The 24,409-nt window shown below is 42.3% G+C and overlaps 1 protein-coding gene across 4 annotated transcripts in view; it reads left to right on the top strand.

Annotated features, from left to right (window-relative positions):
- Positions 1-4,723: 4,723 nt before the first annotated feature.
- CERK (ceramide kinase) overlaps positions 4,724-24,409 on the top strand; it is a 66,927-nt gene continuing 47,241 nt past the window's right edge. For 2 of the 4 annotated variants that reach the window (XM_032768198.2, XM_075064990.1), the window contains exons 1-6: positions 4,726-5,514; positions 6,493-6,693; positions 13,552-13,665; positions 14,920-15,042; positions 19,003-19,128; positions 19,925-19,988. In XM_032768198.2, coding sequence (XP_032624089.2) covers positions 5,343-5,514; positions 6,493-6,693; positions 13,552-13,665; positions 14,920-15,042; positions 19,003-19,128; positions 19,925-19,988 — 800 coding nt within the window. In that variant the 5' untranslated portion in view covers positions 4,726-5,342. Of the gene's footprint in view, positions 5,515-6,492; positions 6,694-13,551; positions 13,666-14,919; positions 15,043-19,002; positions 19,129-19,924; positions 19,989-24,409 lie in introns of all 4 variants that reach the window. The other 2 variants (XM_075064983.1, XM_075064987.1) reach the window with 2 other exon arrangements.

Raw genomic sequence — 24,409 nt, 5'->3', positions numbered from 1 at the left:
TGTATAAAATTAAGCATGTTTCTGAGTGGCTTGTAGTTATCATATGATCGTTACATTAAAACAATCATTGTCTCAAACTTAGCAAAGAGAGCACTTTCTTAATGGCTGTTGAGCTTCCAGTTATTGTCTGACCTTTTGGACTTGGCCATATCTGTGAAAGTTATTTGGTACTTCTATAAAACAGGAAAACATTGGTGGACAGGAAGGGATTGCTCATAAAGACTGTTCAAATGCCAACTCTTCTCCTTACTTCCCAAATACAGAAACTGCTAAAGAGAACTTGCTCAAACTTCCCAAAAGGGAACAGTTTGCAGGGGAGGTGAGAGGAATTCCTCCTGCATGGAGAGATTAAAAATAAAGCTTAATCTGAAAAACTAACAATTTAAAAGTTTTCAAATTAGGAGGATCTGTTGAACGTCTTGAGGTTTGTATGCCCACTGTATGAAAAATTTCTTTTGTCAGGAAAAGTGTTTTCACCTTCAGTTATATGTGGTACTTATAAAGACCTCTAATGAACTGTTAGATATAAAGCTAATCTATATTCATACTGTTGTATGTTGGGTTTAAATCATAGGCATTACAAATGAAAAAGCCTATTCATTTCTCCGCCCCTTGCTAGTGCGAGGTTATTAACTACAATATGTTTTCATCAGTCTAGTTTAAATAAGCAACACAATTAGACTTTCACTTTCTTTGGGAGACTACTATGAACTAATAAATTTCAGTGTTTAGGAAAAAAAATTTCCTCAAGTTTACCTTAAATTATCTCTTTGCTCCTCTGTTACTTTCAGTTATATTACTTCTTCCTTGGTATATTAATGCTCTTCAAATACTTATAAGGTTTCTTTCCCCACAGCCGCACCTCAAAAAAACATACATAGTCCTTAGTCATTAATTACATTTAGTTATCGAGTAGCCAAGATTCACATTTAATATTTTCTGTTATTAGTTCCTCTAGGTCTTCAGTCATTCTGTTTTGAAAAAAAATCATAACGTTTTGATCTCTTCCTGGCTTAAGTGCCTGAAGCCAATTCAGCATTTAGGTGTGGCTCTGACAGTCTTGTGGAGAGGAGCTATAATTTCGCTGATATCTAATGTGAAACTTTTATATTGGCAAACCAAACTCCGATGTGTAGGGCTTTTTGACTGCGCTTTCGTAATAGAGAGCATTGTGTAGCGAACAAGGTATCAGACCAAGAGTCAGAAGATCTGGGTTCTGTTTCTAGCCGTGCCAATGACTTCTGTGTAACCTTGGGCACATTTCTTCACCTCTTGTTTCTAACTGTATTTTAGATTGTCAACTCTGATATCTCACTTTGTATAGTGCCTAGTACAAAGTGGCAACATATTTAGTGAGAGCCTCTAAGGTATAAATTAATACAAATATTCAGTTTGCTGTCTGGTCTGATTTCACACCCATTGTGGAACTTTCAATGTGTATGGGACAGTAGGGCTTTAGCCAGAGATTAGGTCAGCCAATAAAACTCAAATTAATTCCTAATATGCCTGTGCAGTAAGGCCTGGTCTACACTATGCTGTTAAACCGATTTTAACAGCATTAAATCGATTTAACGCTGCACCCGTCCACACTACACTGCTCTTTGTATCGATTTAAAGGGCTCTTTAAATCTATTTCTGTACTCCTACAAAACAAGAGGAGTAATGCTAAAATCGATATTACTATATCGGAATAGTGTTAGTGTGGATGGAAATCGACATTATTGGCCTCATTATTTTACAGTAGCTACCCACAGTGCTCCTGAAATCGATGCTAGCCTTGGACCATGGATGCACACCACTGAAATAATGTGTCTAGTGTGGACGCGCACAATCGACTTTATAATATCTGTTTTATAAGATCGGTTTAAGCTAATTTGAATTTATCCTGTAGTGTAGACGTAGCCTAAGTGAAAGTTATGGGGAAATGTGGCGCAGCCCCTGTATTGAAGGTTGCCCATCACTTCTTCCTATATAACTGAATAATCTAAAATAAAACTGGTAGGAAGTGTGTAATGAGAAGTTCTACAAGCTGATGTTTGTCAATGGGAGAAATTATCATACTAAGTGCTCAGTGCAATATGCGCATATATTCATAGAAGATTAGGGTTGGAACAGACCTCGGGCTGTAAAAGTGTGACAGCAAGAGTGGAACACTTTTCAAGTATCTGCACTATAAAAAAACAAACAAAAAAAAAAAAAACAAAAACAAAAAAAAAACCAACCCCCCCCCCCCCAAAGAAATAGTATTTTTCAGTTTACCTAATACAAGTACTGTAGTGTAATCTCTTTATCATGAAAGTTGAACTTAACAGAGGTAGAAATATGTATAAAAAAACTCCTGTACTCAAAAACAAAACAATGTAAAACTTCAGAGCCTACAAAGCTACTCAGTCCTCTTCTTGTTCAGCCAGTCGCTCAGATAAACAAGTATCTCCTGCAAATGTAAACAAAATGTTACTTGCTTGCTTGTTTACAGTGTCACCTGAAAGTGAAAACAGGTGTTCTCATGGCACTGTTGTAGCTGGCATGGCAAGATATTTGCGTGCCAGAGGCGCTGAAGATTCATACGTCCCTTCCTGCTTCAACTGCCATATAACACAGTCCTCAGGAGACAAAAAATCTCACCGTTATAGGTGAGACTGCGTTATATCAAACTTGCTTTGTCCCACCCTGTTCCTTATTCCCTGATCACCGCCAGGATCCCACCCCTACCCAACCGCCCTGTCCCCTTTCTGTCCTGACTCCTAAGCACCGCACCCCCCGCTCCCAATAGGCACTCATCGGCAGTGGAGGGAAGCAGAGCAGCCTGGCCCCAGTCCGCTCCACTCCACCAGCTCCCAGCCATGGCGCTCCACTTCCTGCCGTCAGTGAGTGCAGGGAGGTTGGAGAAAGGATTCCCCCCCCCCCCCCACTCACCTGCAGCGGGAGGCAGAGCAACATGGCTCTGGCCTGCCCCACTTTCCTTGCCCTGGCCCCAGCCGTGTCGCGGGGTGCGGGGAGCGGCTGGGGAAAGGTCCTGCACTCACCTGTGACGGGAAATGGAGCGCAATGGCTGGGAGCTGGCTGGGACTGGGCTACTCTGGTTCCCGCTGCCAGTGAGTGCGGGGAGGTTGGTGAAAGGACACCCCCCCCGTATTCACCTGTGGCTGGGAGCTGGCAGAGTGGAGCGGGCTGGAGACAGGCTTCTCCACTTCTGCCACTGCTGGTGAGTGCGAGGCGAACCTTTTCCCCAAGCTCCCTCCTCCGAGCGACACAGCTGGGACGGGGGTGAGGGAAACTGCTCCTGGGCCCCTGCTAATCCCCCAGGCCATCCTGGGACTGCGGGGCCCCCAAAAGTGTCCTCCCATAGCTCCTGCCCCCGAGACTCTGGGGGGGGAGCCCCTGACCGCTCCCGAGACCCTCTGCCCCTTATCGAACCCCTTGGCCTCGGCCTGGCCCGGCACCTTTAACATGCTGCTCAGAGCAGCGTGTCAGAGCTTTACCGCGTTGTATGTGAAATATCGGGGTAGAGGTGTATTTCTTTATCATTTTTTATAGTGCAAATATTTGTAATAAAAACTACTATATACTGATTTCAGTATCACCACAGAATATAATATATGACAGTGTAGAAAAACATCCAAAATACTTACTAAATTTCATTTGGTATTCGGTTTTTTAACAGTGTGATTAAAACTGCGAATAATGCAATTAATTTTTTTGAGTTAATCATGTGAGTTAATCGCAATGAATCGACAGCCCTGTAGGAAAGGTTTTAAAAAACTGGGCATGTTTAGTCTTTAGAAAAAAAAACTGAGGGGAGATAAGTCTTCAAATATGTTAAGAGATCTTATAAAGGGGATGGTGATCAGTTGTTTGCTATGTCCCTTTAAGCCCATTACTACTAATCCTAAATGACCGAGGGAGTTTTAGGTTAGATATTAGGAAAAATTTTCTAATTTCCTAATTCTAAGGATAGTTAAGGGTAGGATATAGGCTTTCAATCACCATCATTTGAGGTTTATTAAGAGCAGTTTGGACAAACACCTGCCAGGGATGATCTAGATTTACTTGGTCCTATTTTAGCACAGGGCTTGATGACTTCTTGAGGTCCCTTCCAGCCCTACATGTTTGTGACTCGATGATCTTGCACTTTTTTTGATTAGAATTCCACACTGACCTTCACTGTTCTTCGTTTTCTTGTGTGTCACAATGAAACAGTGATGTGCATTTTATTCTTTACGTATAAAGGAAAGAGAGAACCCTAAGTATTGTCACTTGCCAATATGGCATAAAATGTGTATTAGCAAAGCAATAAGTAGCATACTGTATGCTGAGATCTTGTTCTTGAAATGGATATATCTAAAAGAAATAAGATGAACTTCAGTTACATCAGGTAGTTATCCTAACGTCATTCTGAAGAGTTGATGAGGAGCTAAGGGGTTGGAAACACAATAGTAGCCAGAGTTTCTAACGTTTTTCTGGTGCTTGTGTATTTAAATGTATATATGTTACAGTTTTAAGCTAGGTATGCTCATATTCCCCCTCTGTGGTCCAGGAAGGGCTCCCGCTTCAGGTTTCCAGCTCGCAGACATTACCTCTCTTGGGCCTGGTCTATGCTACACGTTTAAACTGAATTTAGCAGCGTTAAACTGATTTAACCCTGCACCCGTCCACACAGTGAGGCCCTTTATATCGATAAAAAGGGCTCTTTAAGCTGGTTTCTGTACTCCTCCCCGACGAGAGGAGTAGCGCTGAAATCGATATTGCCATGTCAGATTAAGGTTAGTGTGTCCGCAAATTGACGGTATTGGCCTCCAGGTGGTATCCCACAGTGCACCATTGTGACCGCTCTGGAAAGCAATCTGAACTCGGATGCACTGGCCAGGTAGACAGGAAAAGCCCCGCGAACTTTTGAATTTCATTTCCTGTTTGGCCAGCGTGGAGAGCTCACCAGCACAGGTGACCACGCAGAGCTCATCAGCACAGGTAACAATGCAGTCTCCTGAGAATCGAAAAAGAGCTCCATCATGGACCACACGGGAAGTACTGGATCTGATCGCTATATGGGGAGAGGATTCTGTGCTAACAGAACTCCGTTCCAAAAGATGAAATGGAAAAACATTTGAAAAAATTTCCAAGGCTATGATGGACAAAGGCCATACCAGGGACTCAGTGCAGTGCAGAGTGAAAGTTAAGGAGCTCAGACAAGCCTACCAGAAAACCGAAGAAGCAAACAGAAGGTCCGGGGCAGAGCCGAAAACATGCCGCTTCTACGCTGAGCTGCATGCAATTCTAGGGGGGTCCGCCACCACTACCCCACCCCGTCTGTGGATTCTGAGGTGGGGGTGGTAATCTCAGCCATGGCTGAGGATTCTCCGGACAGGGAAGACGAGGAGGAGGAAGAGGAGGATGAGCTTGCAGAAAGCACACAGCACTCCGTTCTCCCCAACAGCCAGGAGCTTTTTCTCACCCAGACGGAATTACCCTCCCAAGCCAGTAGCCCAGACACTGAAGCCGTGGAAGCGACCTCTTGTGAGTGTACCTTTGTAAATATAAAACATAATTTAAAAGCAAGCGTTTTTTAATGATTAATTTGCCCTGAGGACTTGGGATGCATTCGCGGGCTGTACAGTTACTGGAAAAGTCTGTTAACATGTCTGGGGATGGAGTGGAAATCCTCCAGGGACATCTCCATGAATCTCTCCTGGAGGTACTCCAAAGGCCTTTGTAGAAGATTTCTGGGCAGCGCTGCTTTATTCCATCCTCCATGGTAGGACACTTGACCACGCCATGCATGTAGCAAGTAATCTGGTATCATTGCATGACAAAGCCTAGCTGCGTATGGTCCCGGTGATTGCTGGCATTCTAGCAACATCCGTTCTTTATCTCGCTCTGTTATCCTCAGGAGAGTGATATCGTTCATGGTAACCTGGTTGAAATTCAGGAATTTAATTAAGGGGACAGAGATGGCCATTCCTACTGGTCTGCTTGCCTGTTGCTTAAAAGAAATCCGTCACTGCAGGTAGCCAAGCGGGGGTAGAGGGGCACGAATGGCGCTGAGCTTCTCCGCATTTTGCTAGCAGGAATCTTTCCTGCTACCAGCCACATGGTTGGGGAGGGGAAAGGGGGGGTGTTTAGCAGTGATCTTCCATGATACCAGCCACGGGGTGGTTTCTGCTGCTGCACGTTAACAGGAAAGGAGCAGCACTCAACAGGCTTTGCTTGCTCTTTGGGAAAGGAAGACGCTGAATAGATGAAGGCTGCAGAAGATGAAAGACAATGGCTTACCATGGCTGCATGCAAGCTGAATTCTGCTGCCCGGACCTGCGTCTGTGATCTCTAGCACCAAAGCTGCAGGCACTCAATATTAAGATGCATAATGGAACCTTGTAGTGAAAACACATGTGCTTTGTAAGGTGAATAGTGTTGTTCATCGTGAAAGAGTATGACCATTGTTCTCTAAAATGTATCTTTTTAAATACTTCTCTCCCTTTTTCCTCCCTCATGCAGCTGCAAATTTTTCAAGTCTCCCTCCTCCATCCCAAAGGCTATCTCAGATAAGGCGGTGGGGGGAAAAAAAGACACGAGAAGAAATGTTTTCGGAAATCACGAAAGTGACCCGCAAGGAAAGAGCTCATCTGAATGAGTGGAAGGACGTGGTAGCAAAGTGCAGGAAAGATGCTAGTGACCGTGAGGACAGGAGGGACCAAGGTGAGGAGATGAGAGGAGAGATGCTCGAGATGAGAGGTGGCGGCAGGAAGATCAGCGGTGGCGGGATGCAACTCTGGGGCTGCTGCATGTTCGAACTGACATGCTCTGGCATATGATGGAGCTTCAGGAATGGCAGCAGGATCATAGAGTGCCACTGCAGCCCCTATATAACCACCCTCCCCCCTCACCATGTTTTTTAGCCTCCTCATCCACCAGACGAGTAAGAACTCGGGGGAGCAGACTCTCTGTGCACCCGCCCACTCCACCCCAGTGGACAGCCCAACCAAAAGGCTCTCATTATTATGAAATTTTTTTAGTGGCCTTTTCCTTCCCTACTATTCCCCTCCCAAACCCCACCCGAGCTGCCTTGTCAGTTCTCTCCCTCTTTTTATAATTAAGTAATAAAGATTTTTAAACGAGAGTGACTTTATTTCCTTAGAAAGCAAGCTGTGATCAAAAGGGGGGAGTGGCTTACAGGGAATGAGTCAATCAAGCAGGGGGCGGGGTCATCAAGGAGAAACAAACACAACAGTCACACTGTATCCTGTCCAGTGATGAAACTGGTTTTCAAAGCTTCTCTAATATGCACCGCTTCCTGGTGTGATCTTCTAATCTCCCTGGTGTCTGGCTGCGCGTAATCAGTGGCCAGGTGATTTGCCTCAGCCTCCCACCCTGCCATAAAGGTCTCCCCCTCTCTCTCTCTCAGATTGTGGAGCACACAGCAAGCAGCAATAACAATGGGGACATTGGTTTGGCTGAGGTCTGAGCGAGTCAGTAATGTGCGCCAGCGTGCCTTTAAATGGCCAAATGCACATTGTAGCACCATTCTGCACTTGCTCAGCCTGTAGTTGAACAGCTCTTGACTACTGTTTAGGTTGCCTGTGTATGGCTTCATGAGCCATGACATCAGGGGGTAGGCTGGGTTCCCCAGGATAATGACAGGCATTTCAACATCCCAACTGTTGTTTTCTGGTCTGGGAAGTAATTCCCTTGCTGCGGCCATTTAAACAGAGTAGTGTTCCTGAAGATGCGAGCGTCATAAACCCTTCCCGGCCATCCCACATGGATGCTGGTGAAATGTCCCTTGTGATCCACCAGTGCTTGCAGCACCATGGAAAAGTGCCTTTTGCGGTTTATGTACTGGGTGCCCTAATGCCAAGATAGGGATATGGGTTCCATCTATCGCCCCACCACAGTTAGGGAATCCCATTGCAGCAAAGCTATCCACTATGACCTGCACATTTCCCAGAGTCACAACCTTTCGTAGCAGCAGCTTAGTGATTGCTTTGGCTACTTGCATCACAGCAGCCCTCACAGTAGATTTTCCCACTCCAAATTGATTCCTGACTGACTGGTAGCTGTCTGGTGTTGCAAGCTTCCAGAGGGTTATCACCACTCGCTTCTCAACTGTGAGGGCTGCTCTCATCTTTGTATTCTGGTGTTTCAGGGCAGAGGAAAGCAAGTCACAAAGTTCCATGAAAGTGCCCTTATGCATGCGAAAGTTTCGCAGCCACTGGGAACTGTCCCACACTAGCAACACTATGCGGTCCCACCAGTCTGTGCTTGTTTCGTGGCCCCAAAATCGGCGTTCAGTGGCTAGAACCTGCCCCATTATCAGCAGGATCTTGAAAGCACAGGGGCCCGCGATTTGACAGAATTCTGTGTCCGTGTCCTTATCACTCTCATTGCCGCGCTGCCATAGCCGCCTCCTCCTCGCCTGGCTTTGCAGGTTCTGGTTCAGCATTGACTGCATGAGAATGCATGAGGTTTTTAAAACGTCCATGATTGCTGTCTTGAGCTCAGCAGGGTCCATGCTTGCTGTTCTATGGCATTTGCACAGTTCGCCCAGGAAAAAAGGCGCGAAACAGTTGGCTGCTGCTGCTTTCATGGAGGGAGGGGTGAGGCTGTACCCAGAAGCACCAGCGGCAATGTTTTTTTGCCCCATCAGGCACTGGGATCTCAACCCTGTATTCCAATGGGCGGGGGAGACTGTGGGAACTATGGGATAGCTACCCTCAGTGCAACGCTCCGGAAATCGACACTTGCCTTGGTACATGGACGCATACTGCCGAATCAATGTGCTTAGTGTGGCCACGTGCACTCGACTTTATACAATCTGTTTTAAAAAAATGATTTCTGTAAAATCAGAATAATCCCTCGGTGTGTCTCTCCCTCCTGACCAGGGATTTTAAGGCAGTGTGGCTCCCCAGCAAGCCAAACTGCCTAAAAGGCCAGTGCCTGCACTTAGCCCTTGGAGGGAAAGCAATGAGCAATGTATTACCCCAAGTTATAAGTTACCACTGAGTTCATTCTGAGCAAGCACATTTTATTCTTAAGGTAAAAGAATTAAAGATAAAACATATTTAAAGGAACCTACACACATGCTTCAAAGCTTACCGGATGTCCCCCGCCCCCGACTCCAATCTACAGCTCTTCTAGATTTAATTTCTTAAAAACCCACAACTAGGTTTTCCCCATGGCTTTTAGATACAGAACAGAGACTGCAGGTCAGCTATTTCTTTATAGAGTTTAGGCCTTTGAGCTTTTCCTGCTAACATAAAATCAGCAGGCAAAAACTTACTCTGCAGGGCATAGCTTTGAAAGGCTGGGATTTCACATAACCAGGGTTGGGAAATTGCATTAATCTCTGCCTAGGAATTCCCTGGGAAATCCACTTAATCCAAATCCAAAAAGTCCATATTTCTTTGATACATTTTCAGTATAGACTTTGAACTCCTGGGTCTCACATCTGTCACGTCTTTCCCCAAGAGAGATTACATAAAATCCTGAACTCCCCCCACTAATACATAAACTTAATACATGAAGATATTCAAGGATATGGCAGGAAATTGCCATACCTGGCACAGTATAATCTAAAGTAACATGCTAATTTTGAACTCAGGATTTAATATTCACAATTTACTAAAAATATTTTATCATTTGACTATTTACTGTTACTTGAGGAATATTAACAAAGCCAAGTGTCAGAAAATGCTCTTGGCTATGCCTCAGAGTTTAACATACTGCTCCGTGAGTTTTTACATGGCAAATCAGCTTTTCTGAAGCAGTGCTGCTTCTGTCTTGAGACTTGCATTGTAGAATACATACAATTAAAAGTAGGGTAAAGGTCTTTATGGCATGAATCCACTCAGTCAAGCAGTTGTAGCTTACAAAGACTTGAACAGATAAGTCATGAAACTTTGTACATATAATATGTATAGTTCTATGTTTCCACAAAGGGATGATTGGGAGTTTTGCTGGATTGTACTTTAGCCTTGCTTAGGGTTAACTCTTACTCTTCGGGTTAGTCTACACTATTGCGCTATATTGGTGCAGTTGCACCATGTCTGGTGAAGACACGCTCTGCCGATGGGAGAGCGTCTCCTGCTGACATAGCATGGTGTGGACACTGCTTTAAGTAGATGTAACTTGGGTTGGTCATGGAGGTGTTTTTTTCATACCCTTGAGCGATGTAAGTTACATCGATTTAAGCAGTAGTGTAGACAGGCCCATAATACCCTACACTTTACATATAGGGTCTGATACTGATCTCACACCAGTGTAAATGGCAATGAACTACACTAAGACATTTCAGTCTAGTGTAAAACTATTCTGGAGATGTATGGGATTAGTAGATTGGGAGTATGGATTATTTTCAAGGGGAATAATTGCTCCACAAATTCTCAGAGAGTTACCCTACTATTTACTTCTGTGGGTGGGTTTTTGTGGTTATGATATTTCAGGCTGTTGGCAGATAAAGCAATTCTGTTTGGGGGCAGGGCGGGATGATTTTTAGTAGGATTCCTTTTGTAGCTTGCTCTATGAATTTGTTGAGCACCTACTTGTGGAAACTACCCACTCTATCGGGGGAGGAAATAGGGTGCAGTGGACAAGGATCCTAGGCTACTGTTTGTTGACCTTACATTTTGACCACAACATTCTGTTGGCAGAGTAAGTGAGACCCTATATTCATCTCAATGACATTTGTCCATCTGTAGGTAACGTGACAACTTTTCAAAACTATGTGGGAATGTTCTCAGTATTGGTCTCACACTTGAGCTAGTATTTTGACTGGCATTGGAGGAGGGAGAGCTGGAAATTTTACCCCTTATCATGGAGTACATTTTTCTTAACTTGCTGGAGGTTGAGGCAGCCTTGTCCTGTCAAAGCAGTGGACCTGTCTGGTGTCTGTACAGTGCCTAGCACTAGTACAGTAGGGCCTTATAAATTAGTATAGTCATCCTAGATGGAACTGAGATTTCTCAAACCATGGTTTGAACTAGTATTCACCAGTAATGAGTAAGCAGCTTTTCTGTAGAATTTGCAAGATACTTTTTATCACTGTCACTGGTACTGCCCAGTCGAAGTCAGAAATGAAACCAATGACTTTATTGTGAATTAAGGTTACTGCTGTCTGGGGAAAGCTGTAAGCAGAGATAGATCTAACCCTCAGCTGTTGAAAACACTCTATAGAAGTGATGGAATCAAGACACTTCCCTTATCCTCTTTTAAATAGAAGTTAAGTATATAGAAAGACAGGGCCGATTCGTGCCCATCATGCACTCTATTAGCCCCATTAAATATTATTTAACAATATATAGATGTGTGTTTAAGCTGCTTGGAAGCTTTCCCTAATTCAGAATGTCTCTCTTGCCTTCAGGGCAGGGTTAACTAGGGAGAACTATGTGACAGTTTCAGCAATTTTTGTCTCAGCTTATGAACTCTATTTTTCATTTGAGAATGCCAGTTGTATTAGAACTTCTGTTTTAAATGTAATCTTAAGTGTAGCTTTGAGCATTCTTTGTGTAGCAGGAGTCTGATTTGTAGCACAGAGACTGTCTGGAAAGTTGTGATAGCAATTAAGGGGTTAACTAGGGAACCAGAGCTCCCATAGCCAGATGGACTAGGGAGAAAGAGTCCAAGCATCTGAGGCACCGCTTCTAGGATCTAGGTAGCATCTCACTGCCCAAAAACGGTGTCTGAAACACAGGGTCTGCACCCCGGAGAGCTTTCCTGAGACCCAGATTTAGGAACAGTGATCAGTTGCTACCCAGAGTCGAAGAGCTTAATTACATGTGGGATTCAGCAGTTGGAGCTCATCACAACAGAATGTTTGTCCAGAGAGTGGTACTGATCTAGACTGACGAACATACTGTGTATTTGTACCACACGTGGTACTGGCTGCCAGTCAACTTCTGGTTGAATCAGTGTTTCCAGTGAAATCTATATACAGGTCCTACGGCTTGGATACCTCTCTGCCATGCTGCCTGCCTACCTTCCTCTAGAATGCTTAAACTAAACTCCCAAGATTAAGACCTAAGGGGATTGCTGGACTGAGTATTTTTGGTAGCAGGTACATCTCTGGAATTTTCTCTTGCCTGGAATACATCTGAGTTTAAGTCTGGCCACGCTCAGAAGGAGTCGTGAAACTTGGGCTAACTCTCTGCCTGCTGCTGGCTTAGTTTCCTCTCTCATTTTCAATTAGTGAAATTTTCTTGATGTGTCTAAAATGGTGGTGGTTGTGATGTAGGGTTACCTTTTATCTAATGTAAAATGAGCCCAGATACTAGGCTCATGCCATAAAATTCTTGCAATAATATGTATTTAAAAGTTTGTATGAATTTATTGTTACCTACGAGGTTAGACAGTTTTCTTTTCTTTTTAGTGTATAGAAGATGTGTAATAAAGCAATATGACTTCTGTTACTTCTCCTCGCAAACATGCCAATGAGTATCCTATCCAGAATCTTTGTTTACATTGTATCTAATTGGAATATCTCATTTTAATTTTAACATGTCCAGGATATAGCATAAAGGAGCCATCAGTAAAAGTTTGCTTATTGTAAATGCAACACAGAATTGCCCTTAATATTGAAGAATATTTGAGTAACTTATACTGTTCAGCAGTAGAATTAAAAAAAAAAAAAGGCAGAGTAGATGTGAATATATCTTTCTCCGTTTTGTTTCTTCCCTTCCTCCCCTTGATTGCTTCGTGTTTAGCCAGGTCAAGGCAACTAAATTTTGAAATCCCCTTACATAAATAGTTCTATTATTTGATTATCCAGAGAGCTGACCATTATTATACTCTTAATCGTGGTTAAATTGCAGCTGGCAATATTTATTCAATAAATTAAGTTATATTTATGCTCTAGAGTCTGTTTAGAAACAGAAATAGCTATGTTTGGCCTGCCACACCCTCCTACTCTTTTTAGACTAGATAAATTTAACAATTATTTGTACAGTGAAATCTCTTCTCACCCCACCCCCCCCAACCCCCATGTACTTCCCACTTTTATATAGCCAGGCTTCTGAAATATACCTCTACCCCGATATAACGCTGTCCTCGGGAACCAAAAAATCTTACCATGTTATAGGTGAAACCGTGTTATATTGAACTTGCTTTGATCTGCCAGAGTGCGCAGCCCCACCCCCCTGGAGCACTGCTTTACTGCATTATATCCAAATTCGTGTTATATCGGGGTAGAGGTATAACTAGATCATCATGATGTGAGAGTGATGTAGAAATTAGACACAGTAAGCTTTTCTTCAGTACCAGGAATAGGATTGAAACAGCGATGGTTAGAATTATAAAACACTTAATTTGAAGATTTATATGCCTTTGTCATGACTGGGGGAGGGACCAGGAGTGTGATAGGCACTTGACTGGGCCAATTTTGAGTGATTAGTGTTGACCTTGTATTTCTGATATATGTCCTTGGTTGTGCATGGCTTTGTTCAAACCTGCTTCTCTGATATTCACCTATAATTGAAATATACATTTTACACTTATGTTTTGAGACTATTTTAATGTTTTTGAATTAACATTCAGTTTTCATGTATTGATGTTGTGTTTGTACAGGAAATTGTTTTGTGCCCGCCTCTGAGATTATTGCTGTAGAAGAAACTGAAATTGACGAGAAGCAGCGTAGTAGTGGAAAATGGCAAAAAATGGCAAAGCCGCATGCTTTCACAGGTAGAGAAATCACTCCTATTTTCAGAATTCTGCAGTAATTGCTTAACTGTAGTAATCTGTAGATTATTTAAAGGGAGATTAGATTATTTAAAGGGAGATTTGAATTTAGAAGCGGTACAAAGAGTTTTTTATAAACAAAACTATTGGTCAGGAGCCTTTTTATTGGCTTTTTATTATTGTTAAAGATGTCTTAATAAAATCTTTCCTTCATGGCTCATCTCCTTCTCTTTGGTCCCACAATGAAGTCATAACCCTTGCTTACTACATCTCACTGTTGCAAAGTAAGTATTGTGGCATCATAAATTCTGTCTGACTTTACTAGAGAATCAAATAAGAGATGCTGTGAAAATGAGTCCTCACGAAAACTCCAATCATTACTAATGAACAGACTGTGTGAAAAAAGATCTTTCACAAACTTTTCCATGTGTCAGGGCTTTCTTTTATGTAAGCACTTCAGCTGTACAATCAAGTGAGATACAGTGGTACTCTAACCTGCTTAGTGATATAATGGCAACCCTCCGTACAGCTAACCCTGGAAAGGGGACTGCAGTGTACTTGTCCAAGGCTTTACAGAAGGACTAAATGTGAGAAAATAGTCTATAGGGATGTGTGTGTCATGGTTCAAACTGGAAAAATAGAAATGTTTTGGTGGTTCTCTTCCACCCACACACATGCTTCTCAAGAGACTGAAAATGGCTTTCAGATTCACCCTTTTCCTTTCAGCTTCCTGCAAACAAATGTGATTTTAAAAGGTGGTACTGAGGACTGGGTGTATTTTCTGACATGAACTTTGCAAACTTTATATGGTATATAATTTTTCGAAACAAAAGAAATTGAGGCACATACGAATGCTGCGACTCTGTGTTTTGTGTACGCAACCATGTAATAACCCAGTGTTCCTTCCTCTGGGCATGCTAAGAAGTATCTTTAAAAAAAATCATTTTAGAATTTAAGCAGTTACTGTAAGCTAAAATGTGGTGGTGGGGGGGAGGAATTACTGTTTTTAAATCATGAAAAATACTTTGTTTTCCTCTTACAAACACGCACACAAAGTTTTCCTGTTGGAATTATGAGACATGGAAACATTCTAGAAGGGGGTAGTAGTGTCTTTTGGTCCGTTAATATGTTGTCTTTTAAATATGTTGCACAGATCTTTAAAACTAGGGCTTCAACTCACAATTAAGTACATTTCAGGTTTGTTGCAATAAATATAGAATGTATAAATGTTTTTTGTTTTGTTTTATATATATATAGTATATTACGTGAAAAGAGCACAAAAACACCGCTGGCGGTGCAGTGAAGTAACATTTTGGTGCGTTGATGAGCAACTGTGTAACCAGTGGATACAAGCACTTAAAGAATTACTTGAGTTACAGAGTAAGTTGACTAAATTACTGAAATATACAACATTATTTTCGTGGTGCCTGCAGCAGTTTAGTTAAGTTTCTATTAAAGTGGCTGACTCAAGCCCTTAAGCGTAGCTTATGCCCTCCTAAGGGAGAGCAGTCGACGGGTAGGAGATGTGCTCCATTTGAACTAGCTAGTATTTGATTCTCCACTGTTGCAAGGTGCAAGGCAGCGTAGCCATTAATGCCTATGGAAAGTGAATGTCAAACCCTAACAGATCAGAATAGTAGGGTTCTTATTTATTTGTCCAAGTGTAAATGACTGTGTAAAGCACTGGAGAATGTGGGGCCTGCAGACTTTCCATAGTATTGTACTTGAATGGATGAGAGGGGTTTTCTGCTGAGTGCACAGAGGATGTTGCTTTCGTATTTCTCAGATGTCCTGAGATCTAAAGGGACATCTGTATCGAGTGTTGAAACAGCTGGAAAATGGGGCTCTCTCTTCAGCACTATGGGTCACATGAAATGGGAACTGTCCATTAGTCATTCCTGGGACTCTCACCTGTGCCCTAGCCTACTTCTTCAAGAGAGGCAGAAGGTTTGGAGTGGTGTGAGTTTTTGCATACATTCATGCTGACAAGGATTCCCTCACCACTGCATAGACATTTGTATGTTAGCCAGGGCTGATGCTACTACAGAACAACCATTCCATCCATAGTATCTCCTGCACCTCCTGAAACTTCATTAGATTCAAAAATACATTGCTGCTTAAGCTCTTCTTCCCCCACCTCCACGTTCACATATCACTTGTATTTGATTGAAAACCCTTAGGAGCATGGACTGTGGGCTTGTCGATGCTTAAAATGCTGCAGTGGCGCAGCTTCACTCAAGACACTTCCTATGCTGACAGAAGGGTTTTTTCCATTGGTGTAGCTAATCCACTTGCCCAAGAGACGGTAGCTTGGTTTATGGGAAAATTCTCCTGTTGACCTAGTGCTGTATGCAGAGGGGGAGGGGTTAGGTCAGTTTGTTCCATCGTTCATGAGTGTGGATTTTTCACTCCCCTGACCAGCATAGCTATACCAACCTAATTTCCTAGTGTAGACCAGATCTATGTGTTCATAAAGCACCTAGAATGATGAGCCTCTGACTACAAGCCCAGTGTAACTATTTAGTAATAGTAAACTTCCCAGAGTCTTAAACATTGGGAACAAACATCTGACGATAACTTTGTTAATGTTTCTTCCAGTAAAACAAGTTCCAGTTTTCACACCAGTGTCAGCTACTTCAGAGTGCTTGGTAGTTGCTGGCTGTATAGTTCCTGTAATACCAGTATTGCGTTGTTTTTAAAGTACTTCGTATGCATTACTTATGAAAGGAGGAGACCACAGAGACAAAATCTTCACTCACTTTTCCCATTCTGCACCTATTGTAACTAGGTGTTTGCCTTAACTGGGAATTTACTTGCCTTGGGCATTTGTTCAGAATCTTAATGTTGCTTAAAACTACTTTACTTTAAAAATAGAGGGAATTATTGTTGAATGGTTTTAATGTTATTCCGGTACTAACAGTGTACTGTCCAGGAGCTTGAATATGTAAACCCTTTGGTTTCATCCATTTTGAGGTCAGAAGGGACCATTGGCTCATTTAGTCTGACCTCCTGTATAACAAAGGACAGAGAATTTCACTTACACACCCTAGTGTTGAGCCCAGTAGTTTTTCTTAAGGCTTATCGGTGCACATATGAATGTGTGTGATTGATATTGCCTGGAAAATTTCCTTACTGAGCTAAGAGGTGCAATTTTCCTCTCAGGTATAACGCATACTGATAAGCTTTTCAGGAAAGGGACCATATCTTCCTCTACCTTGTCACATCTACACAGTGGTGAAATTTTGCTTCTAACATGAAATAAGGGCCCCAATCTTGATCAGGGCCTATGGACACTGTTCTAATAAAATACTAATTTATCAGATGACATTCAGTACTATGCTGGAGATGTTGAGAAAGGTGAACTTGCTGATTGCCCTTTTTGTGGTAGGACCAAGAGAGTGAATTGTAGAGTTCTAAATCTGCACTGGAATAGGTGTCTGAGAGAGAAGCTAGTGTGCCTTTTCTGGGATTGAGGACAAGCACATTTGAAATCATAATTTTATCAGAATGTCTTTGTAAAAATGACACTATAGGTTTCCTCATTTGTTTTAAATAATTTCTGTATTAAACGTACTCAGTTTAAAAATACAAATAAATGTAATGGTCAGCCTGCACGCTGAGCTTGTGCTCTGAATGTCAAGTGGATTTTTTTTTCCCCCCATGCAATATCACCATTAATAAAGGCTCTGCAGGGCAGATTGGGCTCAAAATTATTTATGCAGCTTTTTGTTTAGATTGTGCCCTCAGCAATGTATGTGCAACTCCACCAGTTACAATGGGTTTGTTCATGTGGAGGTGTCTGAAATTTAGTAGACCACGATGATGCAGAAAAAGGAGTATAATCCAGTTTCGTCGTTGTCTTCCATTTTAATTTTTTTCTCTGAATAATCATACAGGGCATATCTTTTGTGTAAAAAGGTGTTTGCATAAATATTTCTTTGGTACAGCCTGTAAGACTATTCCATGATGCCGAAGAATGAAATGAACGTTAGGTTTACAGGACTGATTCCAAGGGCTAGTGAATGAGTTGCAATATGCAGTCAGTGCTGGAAAAAAGTCTTGTTTATGCAATGTCCGATTTGGCTATATATGAAATCATGTACTGTAATATGGATAACCTTGGTTCTTTGCAAAGACCTAAGTAATACATTCAGTATTCATCTTACATTCCTGTCAAAAGTTGTCTTAATTCAGCCATCCTGGTGCTTTTCACCATGTTCCAGTATGGATGATGTTTGTGATGAAGCTGGACAAAATATATGAATTTTCTGTGGAAAAAACTTTTTTTTTTTTTTTGCAAAGATTCAGATTTTGGCAAAGATTCAGATTTTGGCACTTTCAGTCAGTCCTTTTTTGTTGTTGAAACATATAAATCTGTGAAAAGCATCCCAACTTGAGTCTCAGAATTTGGGCTAACTGGCCTTAAGTTGCCAACTGTTTTAGAAAGGGTCAGTGTGGCTGAAGGTCTGTCATGAAATCTAGATTCTATTTCCAGTTCAATCAGATTTCCACTTAGTGCTTGGCCAGTTTACTAATGTCTATTTTAGTTAATCTTACCTTTTTAAAATAGGGATAATAATCAATACCTCCATAGGGATACTTTGAATCTTAATTGATTAATGTTAGTAAAGCACAGATAAAGCCCTCTAGCAGTGGAAAACATTCTCATTTAAGGTGTCTAGTTGAATAGCTCTGTTGTGATAGGTGTGTTTGGATCCTTGACTTCATTGTCTCTGTGAGGTAAAATTTGAAGTCCATTCAAACAGACTTCAGACAATTATGATAGGTATTCTTAGCTTATATTGAGTTCAAATCTTCAGAGCCTTTTCCTGCAGTTCAGAATACGCTTTTACAAGATATACTTACCACTTCCCTATCACGTGGAGGATCATTCAATTGCCTGTTACAAAAGCTATTTTCTAGAATTGTATTTATGAAATACCTTCTATACAGGGATATTTCTACATTCATCTCACCCACAGGATGCATACAGTTGCCATGCTTATTGTTTGCCAAGGAGAAGATAATATGCCTCTTTCCAGTTGCCACCTTAGCTTGTATCTTATTGGTAGCTCTGATGCCATTGTCATTTCATTTAGTGGAAAGGCAAGGTGACTGCAGAACTGCCTGAAAGTAATATGAACTTTCTGCTGCTCTTTCCATATAATAAGGAACTCACTTAATCCTCACACTGAGGAATTTTAATACAATTTTTTATTCAAATTGCCTCTATTCACTAATGAAATATTTTTATAAGAGTATGTATTTAAATGTAATAACTGGCTTGTTTTTATACTCAAGTGCCTAACAATGTGGGGTGTTTGTTTTCTCCATCCCCAGAATCTAGACCAAAGCAACTCCTTGTATATATTAATCCATATGGAGGAAAACGGCAAGGGAAGAGGATCTATGAACAAAAAGTGGCTCCATTGTTTAGTCTAGCTTCCATCTCCACAGATGTTATTAGTGAGTAATAATCTATTTCAATCTCTCATTAAATATGATATGAAATTCTTTAAAGCAACTCTTCCTTACAGCTTAAGAAAATGTCTTTTTAGAACTCTTTGTGCATTAATAAGTATATGAAATGGAATAACTGATTTCTAGCTAATGTAGCTATAGCCCTGCAATTCACAAATGAGGGTGATATAGCAATGCACCATTTATTTCAGTACACTGGTGACTATTCTGTAGGTAGTGATACATCCAAGCTATTTAAGCTCTTAATTTATAAAACAGATATCCTGCTTTTTCCACTTAAATAAATAAAACTTGCCCTTTAAAACTGCATAGGTTGTTACCCTGATGGAACTAATTACTAAATGATAGTGACTCGCAGTGAAAGATACATGTATGTGACACTTAAATTTACATTTAACGTTTTGTACACAAAGAATTTTCCTCCTATGTAGTACATGTATTTCTCAGTTGTTTCCTTGTTGTAAAATTCATTGTAATGAAAAATTTAGGTAAGCCGAGACATTGTAATGGTTTTGTTTTCTGTTTGTATGCTATGTAGTTGGTCTCGGGATGTTAGAGAGACAGGATGGGTGAGGGAATATCTTTTATTGGACCTCTCACCAACAGAAGTTGGTCCAATAAAAGATATTCCCTCACCCACCTTGTCTCTTGTTTTCTGCTTGACAGCCACATTCATTTGTTTTAATTTATGGAATTTATGAAACATTACTTGATAAGTTTATGAAACTTACTTATTCACTCAAGCCTTCCTATTAAGCTATATGTTTGTCTTTCTCCATAGTAACTGAACATGCTAACCATGCTAAGGATAACTTATTTGAAGTTAATATATACAAGTATGATGGGTAAGTGATTTCATTCATATTAGCTTACATGTTTATTTTTCACGGAATGTGTAGCTTTAATTTCTGGAGAAGAGATTATTGTAACAAGATAGTTTATGGTAATGTGATAATTTTTGATGATATCATTGTAACCAACAGCATTTCAAAACAGGCGTGCTCTTTGGGTCTGCTGCATCTGAATTTGGATTTATTCCCAAACGCAAAAATGGACTGTTTCAGAGGAGTCCAGTTAACCCCCTGAATCAATATTCTTCTGTGAGTGGTAATTCCAGTTGTTTTCCACGGTGGGATTATGCATCTGCACCATGCACTCAGAGCCAGATAATTTGAAATTAATATCCGTCGGTCCACACATGTGCTCTGGCTCACTTTATGCCGCCAACCGAGGCGAAAAAGAGTGAGGGTGGGCTGACCTCCTCTCCACTTCCTTCTCACAGTCGTATGGTCCAGGTCAGAATCCTTCGTGTCCACAACTTCTCATCTTAGACGATATCCTGTCTTTTGAAGACATCGGGTCTATCCATCAGTTCTTTGAGTTCACTTAGCAGTGGTCAGTCCATATCATCTACCTCCTGTGGACTACTTGATTATCGCACATCCTCTAATCAATAGATTCTGAAAAGACTTAATAAGGACCTTCCTGCCTACTCAGAAGATTCTGCCCCAATGGGACCTGAATCTCATTTCTTTAGTACTGACAAGGCCCCCCTTTGAGCCTTTAGCTACGTGTTCCATATCACTTCTTTCCATGAAGGTTGCCTTTCTCATAGCTGTCACATCACTGAGAAGGGTTGGTGAATTGGGAGCAATGATGGCAGACCCTCCATGCACTGTGTTCCATAAACATCAGGTTCCTTTACATCTACACCCCCAAATTCATCCCTGAAGTAGTCTGGGAATTTCGCTTTAACCAGTCCATTCACTTACCTGTTTATCCTAAAACTGCAAGCTTCTGTAGAAGAATGAAGACTCTACTTCCGCACTTTATGATAAGCCTTGGCCTTTTATCGTCAGAGAACAAAACCAATCAGGAAATCCCCAATACTGTTTGTCGCCATAGCAGAGAGAGTTAGAGAGCATGCCATGCCATCTCCACCAAGAGAATCTCCATATGGATAGCTGGCTACATTCTAATCTGCCATCAACTCTTGAACCCCACCTGCCAAGTGCGCTGTAGCAGAGTTCATTCTGCTAGAGCGCAAGCAACAACTGAAGTGTCTCTTCTGGACACACCCTTCTTGGACATCTGAAAAGCGGCCACACTGAGTTCCCTTTACACATTTGCAAGGCATTATGCCCTGATGCAAGATTGTGCTGCTGATGCTTCCTTTGTGATGACAGATCTCTGCTCAACCCTACTGTCCACACCCTCCTCTTCCTTAGGTAATGCTTGTCAGCCAACTACAGTGAAATACAATAGGGGCCATCACTCAAAGAAGTGGAAAGTTACATGTAACTGAAGATTCTTCAAGATGTATGGTCCCTAGCTGTATTCCACTACCAGTCCTCCTTTCCCTTTGCTTCGGGTCTTCTGTTATTTATGGTGGAAAAGGAACTGGAGAGGTGGTCAGTCCACCTTGCTCTTTATCAGCTGAGTCAGAGGCATGAGGTGTGAGCCAGGGTGCATGCGCAGACCAATGAATGCTACTTTCAAATTCTCTGGCTCTGGACACGTGGTGCACATGCATAAATCCGCAGTGGAATGCAGATAGGAACCACACATCTTGAAGAACCTCCAGCTACAGGTAAGTAACCCCCTTTTACACTTGCATGAACTTTATATGCTAAGTTAGTCTATAGTTTGATGTACCAAATAAACATACTAAAACACTTAAATTTAGGCACCAGCTCAGTTAGCACATGCTTAAGTTTTTTGTGAATCAGGGCCTAAAACCAGATACATTCATCAGCACGTTTCAGTAGAGTTGAACCACCACTCAGTATTATATTTCACTCAAATTTCTGTACTTTGTGTTAAAAGCTAAAACTTTAAAAAGTCTGGCAGTGAATAATTACAGGATCCAGTCACTTCTTCCCCATTACAATGTAATCCTTTACTAGTAGGCACACCTCACTTGATTTAGCCACAGCTTCATTTCAGTTTTGCCCCCTGACTTGTTCTGTAGTTGGGAATTATTCTTTTGGACGTATACTGGTGGCCTAAATTCCCTCTATGCTGTGCGGCCACGCAGATGCCTGTTAAACACTGTGTAGGCACTCAGGGTTGCGGCTGGGAGAGATGCCTCTCTCCAAGCCCCGTACCTGCTGCGGCTCCCCTCCCCTGGCCCCAGCCCAGCTCTGGACCTGCTGGGACCAGCAGACAGGTGCTCCTCCCCAGACCCTGCTCGGCCCAGACCAGCCATGGCCGGGGAAGAGGCACTTCTCCCCATCAGTCCAGGTGCTGCTCTGGGATGGGGGAGAGAGCTGGGGGAAGTCCTCTCTTCCCACCGTAGCCTAACGGAGCTCCACTGCACCTGAAACCCTTCATTTCCCCACCCCCTGCATCCCAACCCTCTGCCCTAGCCCAGAGCCCCTCATCCCCAGCCCCACCTCAGAGCCCTCACTCCCAGTCGGAGCCCTCAACCCCCCACTCATCCTCTGTCCCACACCATAGCCTGCACCCTCAGCCGGAGTCCTCAGCCCCACCCACCACATAAATTTTATGTGCACCAATATGAAGTGATGTGTCACATATCACCTCCATATTGGTGCACATAACAAAATTCATTCTGCATGTTGGTGGGAAAAATTAGAGGGAACACTGTTTTCTTATAGTGTGATGTGTTGGGGAAATTAAAATATATTTTTAAATATAATTGGAATGATTGATCTGTTTGGTATAGTTTAATGGAAATGTATTCAGACCATGCAAGCACATTGTAAAGAACATTAATGTTGAATATTAGCAGTACTCCACTGAAATGTGTCCTTATGTTGCTCTTTTTAAAAAATGATGTTGTTTTTTGAATTGCCCAGTTTGGCTTTTTAAATGGGTACTAAAAGTTCCTCTTCAAATAGATGCAGATGTTTATTCCAGTTAGATGTGTGCACACTGGAGCCAGACACTTTTGCTTAGCAGTACCTGTAGAGAGGAGGCGTTAATGCCTTGTGGTTGTGGCCACTTCCCTGGCTATATGACCCCCCTGCAGTTCCTTCTCACTGCCTGTGGCTGTAGTCGGAGCTCTGTGTGGTTATAGTCTCGCATTCAGTCTTAGCCTAGTTTACTGTATGTATTTAGTTAGTAGTAGTCAGTCTGCAGATAGTGTTCCCAGCGGTTCCCTCACTGGGGTTTAAACATTTGTTCTCTGTGTGGAGGGGTGATCCCCCAATAGTTACTTCCACACATAGGCCCAACTTGAAGAGTGTTGTTCAGTCTGTAGATCATTCAAGAAGTGGACTCAGGTGGCGTGGGATCTTTGCCACATGCAGCACCTACTAGTACAGGCCAGGCAGCCTGATCCAGTACTGAGGCCCTCCTCAGACCGAAGATTGCTCTTGGGCTTGGAGAGCATTGCTGCTTCTCATTCTGGGACAAGCACCTCTCCAAAGAGTCAGAGGAGCTGTTCTTTTGTCACCACTGAGGACGAGGTCTCATAAGACCGATCATAACTGTCCCAGGTCATGGGGCAGCTGCTCTGCCTCCCCCAGGAAAAGCATAGACCGGACTGGCACTGGTTCTGGTGCACAGAATGGTATGGGTACTTCTGACCCTTCTCTGGTATTAAGTGGGAAGGGCAGAAACCCTGTACGATCGACTCTGGTTCAGACTTCAGGTATCGGTTGAGTCCCGTACTGACGAGGGAGATGCTGGTACCAACTATGTCCATGTCGTCAGCATATAAGGCAGTCACAGACTCCTCTTCCTTTTGGTTCAGACCTCCCTGTTGGTCCAGGACTTTCCCAGGGCTGCACCAAGTATAGCGCCTCCGATGGAGCCAACTGCTGAATATTCGTGTCTGTTGGCAGCCATCCAGACGATCCCCTCCCCATGATGAGGATGGAGTTGGTACTGGAATCGGTACAGGGGAACTCTGCAACAGGACTGTCTTCAGCCCCGCTGCATTCAACAGCACAGATTCTCCATTGGTGGCTTTCATCACCCTTGATGTCGATTCACTCTGGTACCGCTGTTTGCACTTGGACCTACAGGCACTGACTTTTGTTTTTGCTGGTGGATGCTTTTGAAGAGATGTGTGTGTTTGGGGAGTGGAAGGGGGTACTCTGTCAGTTTTGGGGAGAGGTTATTTTCAGCATATTTATACACTTCTTTCATATTCTAGTTATTGAATGTGTCTATCATATCTTTACTATTTTAATAATTAAATTCTTATGAACTACATAAATACATTATCATGAATTACACTGTTAAAATCATTTCAGTCACCTACAAGCTGGCTTACTAATGTCCCAGTTTAAAGACG

The sequence above is a fragment of the Chelonoidis abingdonii genome, chromosome 1 (assembly GCF_003597395.2).
Source record: "Chelonoidis abingdonii isolate Lonesome George chromosome 1, CheloAbing_2.0, whole genome shotgun sequence".
In the NCBI taxonomy this organism is placed as follows: Eukaryota; Metazoa; Chordata; order Testudines; family Testudinidae; genus Chelonoidis; species Chelonoidis abingdonii.
Note: the sequence above shows the minus strand (reverse complement) of the source record. Positions and strands in the feature narration are given on the sequence as shown.